The 15,089-nt window shown below is 47.0% G+C and overlaps 2 protein-coding genes across 5 annotated transcripts in view; one reads left to right on the plus strand and one right to left on the minus strand.

The window, feature by feature from the left end:
- Positions 1 to 15,089, plus strand: part of LOC140212769 (semaphorin-4B-like) — a 124,200-nt gene that overhangs the window by 57,906 nt on the left and 51,205 nt on the right. For all 4 annotated transcript variants that reach the window (XM_072283972.1, XM_072283982.1, XM_072238117.1 and 1 more), the window contains exon 3: positions 11,548 to 11,662. The gene's annotated coding sequence lies outside the window, so the exon portion shown is untranslated. The remainder of the gene's footprint in view (positions 1 to 11,547; positions 11,663 to 15,089) is intronic.
- On the minus strand, positions 1,638 to 8,477 carry LOC140207364 (leucine-rich repeat and immunoglobulin-like domain-containing nogo receptor-interacting protein 1). Its single transcript, XM_072275916.1, has 2 exons — positions 8,180 to 8,477; positions 1,638 to 3,340 (listed from the first exon to the last, which is right to left on the minus strand). Exon 2 carries the CDS (start codon positions 3,329 to 3,331, stop codon positions 1,658 to 1,660), a length of 1,674 nt encoding a protein of 557 aa, XP_072132017.1. The 5' UTR covers positions 3,332 to 3,340; positions 8,180 to 8,477; the 3' UTR covers positions 1,638 to 1,657.

Below are 15,089 nucleotides of genomic sequence, written 5' to 3' on the forward strand. Positions count from 1 at the left end.
GGAAAGTTAATGCTGTAAATTGAACCCCTTACTGCGTAGGTTAATGTTCTGGGGCACATCCTCAGAATAGAGGGAACGGCCCATTAGAACAAAGATAAAGAGGAATTTCTTTAGCTGGGGGTGGTGAATCTCTGGAACTCATTGAGTATATTTAAAATGGGGGTTGATAGGTTCTTGATTAGTCGGGGCATCAAAGGTTATGGGGAGAAGGCAGGAGAATGGGATTGAGAGAGATGATAAATATCAGAGTGATGGAATGGTGGAGCAGCTTCAATGGGCCAAATGGCCTAATTCTCCTATGTCCTATGGTCGAATGGGAATAAAACTTTATGGCTCACAATTAAGTTGATGGGAATCTGCAGGGGAATGTTAAAGAGGGGTTAGTGTAGAATCAGTATAAATGGTTTCTTGATGGTCTGTACAGACTCAGTGGACGGAAAGAAATGCCATGGGCTGCAAAGTTAGTCAGTTGCTGGAAATTGTCCCCCTGCTGGCATAGGTTGGTGATTGATCTAAGGTGGAGTTGATGGGAACGTGGGGAGAATAAAAGGGGATGAGTGTGGGTGGGTACGTAATGGTTGGAGGTAGAAAGGTGTGTGTCCACCTGCAACTCAATGTCAGACAATGATTATAGGCCAAGGTCACATAAATCCATGGTACTGGTATTGACCACACTAATGTCAAACCAGCAATGCTCCATAACACCATAAAACAAAGGAGCAGAATTAGGCCATTCAGCCCATTGGGTTTGCTCCACCATTGTTCATGAGATTCTGCAGAAGTAGCCCACACACAAAATGCCCCAGGAACTCGTGAACGGTCTCGGCTCAAAATGTCAACTGTTTATTACCCTCCATAGATGCTGTCTGATTTGCCGAGTCCCTGCAGTGTTTTGTGTGTGACAGTCATAGAACTGTTCAGTACAGAAACAGGCCCTTCCACCCATTATACCCACACCCTCTGCTGTACCTATGTCCATATCCCACATCAGGACCTCCTCTGGGACTCGGCAGTTCAAACTGCTGTCTGGATGCTGTGAGAGTTCCTCTGTCTCCACCATCTCTTTCGGCAGCATGTTTTGGACTCTAACCACCCCTCTATGCAAAAACATTCCCTCTCAAATCCCTCTGAATGTCCCATCTCTCGCCCTAGGCCTCTGCCTTCTCATCTTAGTTGCCCCCCACTCACACCACCAGCCATGCGGTAAAAGATTTTGACAATCTTCCTTATGTTTCACCCTCATGATTTCATACACCCCATGCAGGACACTCCGAGCCTCCTCTGCCCCAGTGAAAACACCTTGTCTGTATAGTGTCTCCATTGCACTGAAATGCTCCAGACCAGCCACCACATGGGCGAAGCTTTACCGCACCCCCTCCAGTGCAAAACACTTCATTAACTCTGTAGCAAGTGAGATAGAGGAGTGGGGGTCACTCATGGGGCTGAGTTTTGCAGGTGAGGCAAGGGGGAAAGGTGACATCAGGCATGGGAGGCTTCACAACTGAGAGCGGAGATTGGTTCAACCCCTTCCACCAACTCCGCCTTCTACACTAGGGAAGGGGAGATGAGGGGAGGGAAGGGGACTGTCCTTAATTCCAGCACTTGCTCACCAGTCCAGTCCAAGGAACTGACCACCCTATCGCCCCCCCATAACCCTTCACAACATTTTGGTGGTGTACTTGATGGCCTCGGACTGTGCGCTGGTGCCGCTTGAGTGCCTGAGCACCTCCACGCTGCCGGTGCGTTTGACGGGGCCCTTCAGCCGACTCCAGAGCAGCAGAAGTGCAAAGCAGAACACAGTGACGCCAAGGAAGCAGGCCAAGCCCAGGGTCAAGACAACTGTCAACGTCGGAGGGTCCAACAGGGAAGGACCAGCAGAGGCAGGGGTGGTGGGGGTGCCCCAGCCGCTCACAAGCAGGTGAGCAGAGGCAGAGTCGTTACCTGCTAGGTTAAACGCGGTGCACAGATAGAGACCAGAGTCCCCGGCCTGGGCCAGGCGGATCTCCAGCAAGCCATCAGCCAGCATCCGGAGCCGACCACCCTTGCCACCACTCAGCAACCGGAGGTCGGGCGCGACCCAGTTCACCAATGGAGCTGGCCAGCCCACAGCCCCACATGCCAGTCTCACCGTCTGCCCCTCAGCTACCGACACCTGGGCCTGGGGTCGGATGTTGATACGGGGCCGGTGGCAGGTAAGCTCGGCAGCGCCTAGCTCCACCAGCTGAACGCCACGTACCCCCTCCGGGTCGGTGCAAGTGGGCAGCCGCGGCCCCCAGTCCAGCCCAGGTGCCTTAGCCTGTAGCAGCCAGCGGAGCCGGCAGTCGCAGGCCAGTGGGTTGGAGCCTAGTCCCAGGGACTCCAGGCTGCCCACTGATTCAAAGGCCGCTTCCTCTAGTGTTACCAATTTGTTGCCCGACACATCGAGGGCTCGGAGGCTGGGCAGGCCCCGGAAGGCTCCAGCCCAGATCTCAGCCAGGTGGCCGCCACCAGCCAACCGCAGCTCACGCAAGCGAGCCAGGCCCTTCAGTGCACTCCCATGCACCACAGTGATGGGGTTGTGTGAGAGGTCGAGACGCCGCAGGTAGACCAAGTGGGCGAAGGAGTGGCCTGGTACTGAGCTCAGGTTGCAGCGGGTGATCGAAAGGCTGGTGAGGTTGAGGCTGTCCAGAGCGCCTGGATTCAGCTCCTCCAACTGAGGCCAGCGGTCAATGCGCAGGTGGCGGAGGTGCCGCAAGCCGTGGAAGGAGCCGGCCTCCAGTGTTCTGGCCCCCAAGCCAGAAAGGCGCAGTGACCGGAGGCCACGCAGTGATGAGAGGGAAGCAACGGGCACCTGGCGGGCGGCAGACGCCATGCCCAGGGATAGATGCCGTAGTCGTGCTAGGCCAGCGAAGACTCCAGCCTCCACATGGGACAGCCTATCACCCAGCTGCAGGCTGCGGAGGTTGGGCAAGGCCCTCATCACGCCGGGCTGAATGGTGTCTAGACGGTTACCGCGCAGCCGGAGGGTGAGGAGACTGGGCAGGCCACAGAATGCTTCATCCTCGATGTTGGACACCAGGTTGTCACTGAGGTCCAGCTCCTGTAGCTCAGTCAGATTGCCAAAGGTTCCCCGGCCCAGCCACTCAATCAAGTTGCTGCTCAAGTCCAGCCTCGTCATCCCATCAGGAAGCAGTCTTGGAGGGGTGGTGAGCTGGGCACCGTGGCACACCACTGTCCCGTTCCCCAGACCACAAGTACAGGAGGTGGGGCAGTCAGCTGGGCAGCCTCGCACAAAAGCCAGCAGGAGCAGGGTCAGGATCAGCCATATTCTTTCGTTCACTCCCCACAGCATCTCTTCTCCCTGCAGACATGAGAGTGCTGGATCAGAGGGGGGGTTTTCTGCAGTCATATACCTTTGCCTTTAGCAATGCCATCTAGCGGGGTCTATGGGCACTGCAGTACTTTCTGCTTCACCCACCCACCCACCCATGGATCTCTTCCCATTGTCTGTGGGCATTGCTCTGTAGAATGGACTTAGCCAATACTACAGACCAGTGGAACATTGAACTATCAGATATAAGAGCAAAATTAGACCATTTGACCACAGCTGATTTATTTTCCCTCTTGACCCCATTTCCCTACATTCTCCTTGTTAACTTTGATGCCTTACTAACCAAGAACCTATCAACCTCGGCATTACATACTTGCTTTTATTTTCTACTCATCTAAAAATGAATGCTAACACTGTATTTGGCTTAGCCTCCACAGCTGTCTGTGGCAACAAATTCCACAAATTCACCCCTTCTGGCTAAAGAAACTCCTCCTCATCTCCTTTCTAAAGTATTGTCCTTCTTTTCTGAGGCTGTACTCTATCGTCCTAGACTCCCCCACTTTCGGAAACTTCCTCTTCATATCCACTTTATCCAGTCCTTTCAGTATGCAGTAGATTTCAAGAGATCCCCTCTACTAAAGTTTCTAAACTCCAGTGGATACAGGCCCAGAGTATCAAACACTCCTTGTAGGTTAACCATTTCATTCCTGGGATAATTCTTATAGACCTTCTCTGGATCCTGTCCAATCGTTCCTTAGATGTAGGGCCAAAAAATGTTCACAGTACACTAAGTGCATATGCTTTTGTTTTCTAGTCATCTAGAAATGAATGCTAACACTGCATTTGGCTTCCTTATCACTGTCTCAACCTACAAGTTAAACTTTAGGGAATCCTGCATTAGGACTCTGAAGTCCAATTGAATCTCTGAGTTTTAAATTCATTCCCTGATTTTAAAATTATTATTGGTATTATTCCTTCTACCACACACTTCCCTACATTAAATTCCATCTACCACATCTTTGTCCATTTTCTTATTCTAAATCCATCTACAGATTTTCTGCTTCCTCAACACTACCTGCCCCTTCACTCTCTTCATATTGTCCGCAAACATGGCCACAAAGCCGTCAATTCCGTCATCCAGATCATTAATGTATAGCATGAAACATAGCAAACCTAACACCAACCCCTGCAGAACACCACTAGTCAACAGCATCCAACCAGAAAAAGCCCCCTTCATTCTCACTCTTTATCTCCTGCCAGTCAACTAATCTTTCCATGCTTGTACTTTTCCTCTAATACCATAGGCTCTTGTTCAGCAGCATTGTGCGACATCTTGTCAAAGGCCTTCTGAAAATTCAAGTAAACAACATCCATTGACTCTCCTTTATCTATCCGACCTGTTTTTCCTCAAGGAGTTCAAACAGATTTGTCAGGCAAAATTTCCCCTTAAGGAAACCATGCTGACTTCAGCTTATTTTATCATATGCCTCCAAGTATTCCAAAACTTCATCCTTAATAATGGGCTCCAACATCTTCCCAATCACTGAAGTCAAGCTTAACTGGCATATAATTTTTTTCTTTTGCCTCCCTTCCTTCTTAAAGAAGTGAGTGCATTTATAATTTTCCTGTCCTCCAGAACCATTTCAGAATCTAGTGATTCATGAATGATCATTACCAATGCCTCCATATTCTCTTGAGCTACCACTTTCAGTATCCTGTGGTATAGTCCGTCTCAACCAGGTGCGTTACCTACCTTCAGACGTTTCATCTTCCCAAGCATCTTCTTAGTAGTAGCAACTACACTCACTTCTGCCTCCTAATACTCTCAAAATTCTGGCATACAGCTAGTGAATTGCACAGTAAAGACTGATGCAAAAGACTTAGTAAGTTTGTGTGCCATTTCTTTGTCCCCCATTATTCGTACCTGTCCAGCAATCTGATATCCACTCTCACCTCTCTTTTTCTCTTCATGTACCTGGAAAAAAAAAATTTGTATCCCCTTTTATGTTATTGGCTAGCTTACCATCATATTATATCTTTTCTCTGCTAATTGCTTTTATAGTTAGTTGATACTCTAAGTTCCCACTAATTTTTGTTGTATTATGTGCCCTCTCTTTTGCTTTTATGCTGTCTTTGACTTCCCTTGTTAGCCACCATAGCATCATCCTTCTTTTAGAATACTTCTTCATCTTTTGAGGGTATCTATCCTGTGCCTTCAGATTTGCTCCCAGAAACTCCAGCCATTGCTGTTCTGCCATCATCCCTGCTACTATCCCCTTCCAATCAACTTTGTTCAGCTCCTTTCTCATGCCTCTGTAGTTCTCTTTATTCCACTGTAATACAGATACATTAAACTTTAGCTTATCCCTCTCAAACTGCAGGGTGCATTCTATCATATTATGATCTCTGTCTCCTCACATTTCCTTTACCTTAAGTTCCCTAATCATATATAGTTCTTTACAGAACATCCAATCCAGATCGCCTTTCCCCTAGTGGGCTCAACCACAAGCTGCTCTAAAAAGACACCTCATAGGCATTCCACAAATTCCTTCTCTTGGGATCTGTCACCACCCCGATTTTGCCAATCTACTAGCATACTGAAGTCCACCACCCCCCCCCCAAGACCTTTTTACATGCCATATTTCCCATCATAACTTGTATCTCACGTCTTAGCTACTGTTCGGAGGCCTGTATATAATTCCCATCACGGTCTTTTTACCTTTGCAGTTGCTCAACTCTACCCACAAGGATTCTGTATCTTCCAATCTTCTTTCTAAGGATTTGATATTATTTTTACTAACACTGCCTCTGCCTACCTGCCTGTCCTTTTAATTCATTGTGTATCTTTGGATGTTAAGCTCCCAGCTAGGATCTTCTTTCAACCACAACTCCGTAATGCCCACAACATCATACCTGCCAGTCTTTAATTGCACTACAAGATCATCTGCCTTGCAGATCTTAGAACATAAAACAGTACAGCACAAAACAGGTTCTTCAGTTCTTGATGTTGTGCCTGCCTTTTAACCTACTCTAAAATCAATCTCACCCTTCCCTCCCACATAGCCCTCTATTTTTCTATCACTCATGTGCCTATCTTCTCATGTGGACATTGCTCTTTAGTATGAGGTCAGCCTACTCATATGTAGCCTCTGGATGCTGCTATGTGGTCTGTCCTTTACCCACCCATGGGATCTCTTCCCACAGCTTGTGGACACTGCTCAGTGTGAGCTTTGCTGTCTATATCACAGGCTTGACCTACCCCTTTTAATCTTCCACAGCCCAGCAACATTCTGTACTCTGTTGCAACAATAACCTTGCACTCAACATCAGTAAGACCAAGGAATTGATTTTGGACCAGAAAGGGTAGGTCGAGAGAACATACACCAGTCCTCATTGAGGGATCAGAAGTGGAAAGAGTGAGCAATTTCAAATTCCTGGGTGTCAGTATCTCTTGAGAATCTATCCTGGGCCCAAGATATCAATGCAATCACAAAGAAGACACAACAGTGGCTATATTTCATTAGAAATTTCCGGAAAATTGTTAAGTCACCAAATCCACTTGTAAATTTCGACAGATGTACTGTGGAGAACATTCTAACTCACTGTCTAGTATAGAGGGGCCACTGCACGGAATTGGAAAAAGCTGTAGAAAGCTGTAAACTCAGCTAGTTCCATCATGGGCACTGGCCTCCTCAGCATCCAGGACACCTTCAAAAGGTGATGGCTCAAGAAGTTGACATCCATCATTAAGGACGCCCACCACCCAGGACATGCTCTCTTCTCATTGCTACTGTCAGAGAGGAGGTACAGGAGCGTGAAAACACTCACTCAACATTTCAGGAACAGCTTCTTCCCTTCTGCCATCAGATTTTTGAATGGACAATAAACCTACGAAAGCTGCTGCAGTATTTTACCTCTCTTTTTACACCAATTAATTTATTTTTTATATACATCTCTTATTGTAATTTATGGTTTTTATTACTATGTATTGCAATGCACTGCTGCCACAAAACAACAAATTTCACGAAATACGCCCATGATATTAAACCTGATTTAGATTCTGCTGACTCGGAAACTTGATAACCAAATGATCTTCCTCTGACAGCCCATTTTTGGTCTCCCTGTCACAGAATGTACCACCAGTTTTGCCTACCCCCACCACCCAGAGGAACTTCCTAAAGAAACAGACACTCTCCAATCATTGGACACTACTCACCTTATAAATCCCTCTCCTTCCCCCCCCGCCCCCACTTTCATGAACATGCCCGCAATTGTGACCCAACCATTCAATCATGAACACCAGCCCATCATGCTACATGGTGGCTCATAGGGATGGCATGCTAGCATAGCAGTTAGCATTACACGATACAGTGCCAGCAATTGGGGGTTCATATCCCTCCACTGTCTGTAATGAGCTTGTATGTTCTTCCCGTGACCACGTAGGTTTCCTCTGGGTGCTCCTGTTTCCTCCGACTTTCCACGCTATATGGGTTAGGGTTAGTGAGTTGTGGGCTTGCTATGTCAGCACTACAAGCGCTACTTAGGGGCATTCCCATAGCACATCGTTGGACTGTGTTGGTTGTTGACACAAACAACGTGTTTCACTATTTTTCAATGTGCATGACAAATAAGGCTAATCATTTTTAAAATCACTATCCTCCCACCTACCCAAAGTCCCTAATTGTATCCTTGATGGACTGCACCTCTGACCCCCACCACTCCATACCCCGGAGATGGGACCAGTCTAATGGGCTCCTCCTAGTTCAGTCCTCTGAGGGGGAAGGAGGTAAAACCCACATTTGGTCCCTCACTGCAATGAGCTTGAAGTACGTGCACTCGTCATCCTCCGGGGTCTGGGCAATGGCTCACCTGATGACGTTGAGGACACCCTTCAAAGGCAGATGGCCCTCCTTCAGTCCACAGTTGACCAGAGCGGTTTGAGGGGTGAAGACCTTTCACATTTGTCGGAGTTGTTTGAGTCCTTAGGTATGTGAAAACCAAATGGTAGTGGTTTAACCAAGCCTCTGGAGATTCCAGCTGGGGTGCAGTAGAAAGGGTTGGATTATCTACATCCCAGCCTACCCAGAAACACACAGGAGCTCAGTCGCTGAGTGACTGGGCCTCGTGTTAAACTAAAGGTCGACTGAGAGGAACATAAACAACGGGGTAAGAGAGAGACAGGAGAAATGAGGGCAGTGAAAATACAGACTTGAGAAGTCAGAGACCTCTTCAGCCACCACTCCGTCCCGAGGCTCAGGTCAATAACACTCCCTATAATTAGTAATTATGTACTAATGATGCTGGTGGGTAATGGGATCGCTGCTGGCTGATCTTCCTAATGCGATCAGCATCGACACTTGGTGGGTCAGCAAGTAGCCCAGATCAGCCATGACAGCATGGGACAGCTGCACCCATTTATACACTGGCATTCGAAACATGTGCACACAGCCCTGTCTCTGGTACAGGGCCAGAAGATGTTTACACAGCAACAACTATAGCCCTCCCCCAGCTCCCCAACTCCTCCGAGGTGAGGGGGAGGGGTGGGGTAGGGTTAATGTCAAGCCTCGGTAGAAGCAGCTGAAGGGTTTTGCCAGCATTTTGTGCACCAGTCCATGCCTGTTCTAGGCTGAGACTGCATACTCATTAGAGGTCAATGGATTGGGCAGAAAGTCAAAGCCAACCTTGTAGTCCTGTGGGAAGGGGGGGAGTGATAGTATTGAGGGAGGGTCACACCGTGACAGGGGTGGTCCCCAGTGAAGTCTCTTTATGCAAGCGTCCTTCCCTTGTACATTAGAGACCAGGGGTGGAAGGTGTTGCATAGGGCAGTACCGTGCAGCATATTTTTAAGTAGGTTCACTGACACACCATCCACCTGTCCATTCCGCGGCCATGAGGATTAGTGTCTCATGTTTATAGAGAGTGCAAAAGGTTGCAGCCCCTGTTCAAGTATCTGAAGGGGCTGCTACTCAAGTTTTAGTTGCATACTAGCCCCGCGATCCTAATATGTGGTCACCCAGTATGAGGGGGGAGTGGGGTGCACAAGTCACTCAAAGGATCTACTGGTGGGCTTGCTCCTGGTTCTGGCCATGACGGCCATTCACAGATCCAGGCAGTGGGCTGTCGAGGGCTCTGCCCAAGCTGACTCCCTGCCCCTCTTTCAGGGTTACATTCATGCCTGGATGTCCTTAGGAAAGGAGCATGCAGTTACTATGGGCACAGTGAGGGATTTCCAGGAACAGTAATCCCCACCCCCATCCCTGGGAATTGAGTGTTTTATAGACAGTAGTAATCATGTTTTACTTTGAAATTGTTCACAATCTTGTAATCCCTTGATGTTTGTACTTTGAGTCTGAGTAAACCTTTGTAGTTTTGTTGAAAAAAATGGGGGTGTTACTGAGGGAGTGCGGTGCTGTGAGAGGCGTGTTACTGTGGGAGGGTTGTAATGTAAGAGGAGCAGTACTGGGAGAGGGTTACACTGTGGAATGGGCACTATTGAAGGATAGTGACAGTTAGGGAGGGGTGGTACTGAGGGAGCATCATACAGTACAGTACAATACATAAAAATCTATTATGTTACAATAAGAAATTTATGTAAAAATATGTACTGCAAATAGAGAGCAGAATAGTGAGGTAGTGTTCATGGATTCATGAACCATTCAGAAATCTGATGGTGGAAGAAAAAAAAACCATTCGTAAAACGTTGAATGTGTGCCATCAGGGTCCTGTACCTCCTCCCTTATGGTAGTAACAAGAAGAGGGCATGTCTTAATATAGTGCTTGTTCCTGTTTATTCATCCTACGATTGCACCCGATATACTTCCCTCTGTATTCATCCCCTCTAACCCCAACACACATGAGTTGCAGTGAGTGCTGCATATGACCAAGCTGGGTTCAGTAGGCCAGTGACCTCTACTGCAAGACCCAGGACGGATAGGTAGGGGCACACCACCTCTTGAGGCTTCCCTCTAAGTCACATCACATCAACTGGAAATATATTTCCAGCTCCTCATTATCAAAGTTCAAAGTAAGTTTATTATCAAAGTACATATATGTCACCATATACAAGCCTGAGACTCATCTTCTTACAGGCACGTACAGTTAATGTAAAGAAAAACAATAGAATCAATGAAAAACTGCACACAGGACGGACAAGCAACCAATGAGCAGAGACAACAGACTGTGTAAATACAAAAAAATACATATAATAATAATGAATAAATAAGCTATAAATACCAAAAATGTGAGATGAAGCGTCCTAGAAAATGAGTCCATAGTTTATGGGAACAGTTCAGTGTTGGGGTAAGTGAAGTGATCCCCTCTAGTTCAAGAGCCTGATGGTTGTGGGGTAATAACTGGTGGTATGAGTGATGAGGTTCTTTGTTTTTCTTGCTGGCAGCACCGACAAGATGATGGGGGTCCATAGTGATGGATGCTGCTCTGTAATGTGCTCAGTGATGGAGAGGGCTTTGCTTGTGATGGACTGGGCTGTATCCACTGGCTTTACATGCTGCTTCTCCCTACCCAGCAGCACTGTGGGGAGAGCAATTTTGCTCCAGAGATGGCAACAATTCAAATAAGAAGGCAGTAGCGCTGCACTAGGTAGTAATGTTGCCTCACAGCGCCAGACACTCAGGTTTAATAATTCTACCCTCCTGCACTGAGTGTGTGTGTGTGTGTGTGTGTGTGTGTGTTTGCGCACTTCCCTGTGACCATGTGGGTTTCTACCCCCCCCCACCGACACTCCTGTTTCCCTCCCTCATCCCAACTGTGTCTATGGTTGGTGGGTTAATTGGCTGCTGTAATCTGCCTCTCGAGTGTGTGGGCAAGGGGAAGAACCTGGGTGAGTTGATGGAAGTGTGGGGAAAAATCTGAAAAGGGGATTAATGTAGGATTAGTGGAAATGGGTCCTTAATGGTTAACACAAACTCAATGGACTGAAGGGTCTGTTTCCCTGCTCTCACTCTCTGACTTAGTACTGGATGGGAAATATTGTCCTTGCCAGCAGGTCTCAGATGCCAAACAATTCCTAAGAATGATGGGGCTGGTTCCGAGACAGGAATCCTGCAGTTGCCCATGACAGCCAGTGTAAGTCCGTGGGCTTCGGGGCCCTGTACAGATATTCAGTGTGCGGTGGACAGCATTAGCCAAGAGGCTGGCTGTGTCAGCACTAATTCCCCTCTGGAAGGTTGCAGTGTATGTGAAAGTAAATCCCTAATCTTCTTTTCTTTGCAATGCAGTTCCCATTTGACGTAGACTTCAGCAGTTCGGAGGGTACGTGTGAGCTGTTCCCGTCACTGGACCACCTCTTGCACAGGGCAGCCTGAACTGTGGCTAACAGCACGGGAGGTTCAGGTGAGAGGCATGGAAATGAGCGTGGATTCTGCCTTCCCCCTCCTTCCCTAATGCTTCTGCCTTCCAGTCAGAGGCCTGTGGCTCTGTGAGCCACCAGATGAGGGGTTTCCCTCCGCAGGAGAGAGACCTGCAAGTCTCTGTGGAAAGAGGGCAGATATCAGTAATACTTACAGGAGAGAAAGCATAGGTAGGAAAGCTGAATGGCTTTGGTGCTCTGAACAGCTCAGGAACAGGCCTTTAGGCCCACAGGGTCTACGCCGACCACATGATTTCACGACTCTTGGATTTTAACTCGAAAGCTGAGACTTTGAAATACCTCTGGTAATATCTGTCACCAATTTCCTTCCTTTTAATAGAGAACTTCCCCCTCCTCTTCACTCATCCTGCCCCCATATCTAAGAGATCTGTGCCTTAGTTCCCTCTACTGTAAAGTTTCATCACTCCTGGAATTGGTTTATTATTATCACATGTACTGCAATATGGTGAAAAGCTTTTATTTGCTTAGTATCTAGACAGATCATTTCACAGGTAATTACTTTGACGTGGTACCAAAGGAAAACGTAATGCAAACACAAAAGATTCTGCACATATTTAAAATCCAGAGTAACACACATAAAATTCTGGGAATTCAGCAGGTCAGGCAACCTCTATAGAAATGAATAAACAGTTGACATTCAGGCCGAGACCCTTCACCAGGACTAGGAAGGAAGGGGGCAGAAGCCGGAGTGAGGTGGGGGGAGGGAAAGGAGTGCAAGCTGGCAAATGATAAGTGAGACTGGGTCAGGGGGGAAGTGGGTGGGTTCAGGGGAGGTGGGATGAAGTGAGAAGCTGGGAGATGATAGATGGAGCAACCCTTTACCTTTTCCACTTATCACCTCCCAGCTTCTCACTTCATCCCCACTTTCCCACCCACCTTCCTCCTCATCTAGTTTATTTATTATTTTATTTTATTTTATTTAGAGATAGAGTGCAACAGGCCTTACGGCCCTTTGAGCCGTCCCACCCACCAGCCCCCCCCTCCCCCCCCCGAGTTAACCCCAGCTTAATCACGGAACAATTTACAATGACCAGTTAACCTACCTACTGGTACATCTTTGGATTGTGGGAGCAAACCCACACACACAGGAAGGAATGTACAAATTTACTTACAGAGGATGCTGGAATTGAACTACGAACTCCGAAACCCCAAGCTATAACAGGGTCAACGCTAACCACTTTGCTATTGCGGTGCCTATCACCTCCCAACTTGTACTCCTTCCTGTTCCCCTCGCCTTCTTATTCTGGCTTCTTTCCCATTCCTTTCCAGTCCCGAGGAAGCGTCTTTGCCCAAAATATCGACTGCTTAAACTTCTTCATTGATGGTATCTGACCTGTTGAGTTCCTCCAGCATTTTGTGTTACAGTTACAGAGAAAGTGCATTGCAGACAGATATACAAGGCCATGATGAGGTAAGTTGAGAGATAGAGAGTTTCAGAGAGCTCCATTCAAGAGTCTGACAACAGTGGGATAAAAGCTGTCCCTGAGACTGGTACTGTGTGTCTTCAGATTTTTGTCTCTTCTGCCTGATGGGAGAGGGGAGAATGGACAATGTCTAGAATGGAGGAGTCTATGATTATGTTGGCTGCAGATCATTGAAATTGGTTTAACCATATAACCACATAACAATTACAGCACAGAAACAGGCCATCTTGGCCCTTGTAGTCCATGCTGAACTCTTACTCTCTCCTAGTCCCACCGACCTGCACTCAACCCAAAACCCTCCATTCCTTTCGTGTCCATATATCTATCCAATTTAACTTTAAATGACAACATCGAACCCGCCTCAACCACTTCTGCTGGAAGCTCATTCCACACAGCTACCACTCTCTGATTAAAGAAGTTCCCCCCATGTTACCCTAAACTTTTGTCCTTTAACTCTCAATTCATGTCCTCTTGTTTTAATCTTCCCCACTCTCAGTGGAAAAAGCCTATCCACGTCAACTCGATCAATCCCCCTCATAATTTTAAACACCTCTATCAAGTCCCCCCTCAACCTTCTACGCTCCAAAGAATAAAGACCTAACTTGTTCAACCTTTCTCTGTAACTTAGGAGATGAAACCCAGACAACATTTTAGTAAACCTCCTCTGTACTCTATCAATTTTATTGACATCTTTCCTATAATTCGGTGACCAGAACTGTACACAATACTCCAAATTTGGCCCTACCAATGCCTCACATAATTTCAACATTACATCCCAACTCCTATACTCAATGCTCTGATTTATAAAGGCCAGTATACCAAAAGCTTTCTTCACCACCCTATCCACATGAGATTCCACCTTCAGGGAACTATGCACCATTATTCCTAGATCCCTGTGTTCTACAGCATTCTTCAATGCCCTACCATTTACCATGTATGTCCTATTTTGATTAGTCCTACCAAAATGTAGCACCTCGCATTTTTCAGCATTAAACTCCATCTGCCATCTTTCAGCCCACTCTTCTAACTGGCCTAAATCTCTCTGCAAGCTTTGAAAACCTACCTCATCATCTACAACACCACCTATCTTAGTATCATCTGCGTACGTATTAATCCAATTTACCAACCCATCATCCAGATCATTAATATATATGACAAACAACATTGGACCCAGTACAGATCCCTGAGGCACACCGCTACACACCGTCCTCCAATCTGACACACAGTTGTCCACCACTACTCTCTGGCATCTCCCACCTAGCCACTGCTGAATCCATTTTACTACTTCCATATTAATGACTAACAATTGAACCTTCCTAATTAACCTTTCGTGTGGAACCTTGTCAAAGGCCGGACTGAAGTCCATATAAACAACACCCACCGCTTTACCCTCATCAATTTTCTTCGTAACCTCATCAAAAAATTCAATAAGATTTGTCAAACATGACCTTCCACGCACAAATCCATGTTGACTGTTCCTAAATCCATGTTTAGTTCACTCTCAATTGACTGAGGTGGTGAACTACACACTTCAGCCGTGGTTGTTAGTGTGACAGAGCAACACAGGACACAGGCCACAGGCCACTCTGACCCACTCTGGCTCATCCAGTGTAGGAACTACTTTCAGCACACAGGCAATAGGGGAAAACTCACCCTGTTCCCACCTCACCAATCCAACCATCCCACAACTCGCTATTTCATAGACATAGAGCACCACGGCACTATAACAGGCCCTTCATCCCCTCTAGTCCATGCCTATCTATATTTTGTTTGGTACCATTGATTTGCACCTGGACTATAGCTCTCCATACCCCTCCCATTCATGTACCTACCCAAATTTCTCTTAAATGTTGAATTCAATAATTTCCATTTTCTCCCACTCAACAATTTGAAACAACCCTGAGTGCTTCTTGGGTCACACAGAAACTGTGCTCAGGGGTACGGGATAGAAAAAGCTGAGACAAGG

The sequence above is a fragment of the Mobula birostris genome, chromosome 2 (assembly GCF_030028105.1).
Source record: "Mobula birostris isolate sMobBir1 chromosome 2, sMobBir1.hap1, whole genome shotgun sequence".
Classification (NCBI taxonomy): Eukaryota; Metazoa; Chordata; class Chondrichthyes; order Myliobatiformes; family Myliobatidae; genus Mobula; species Mobula birostris.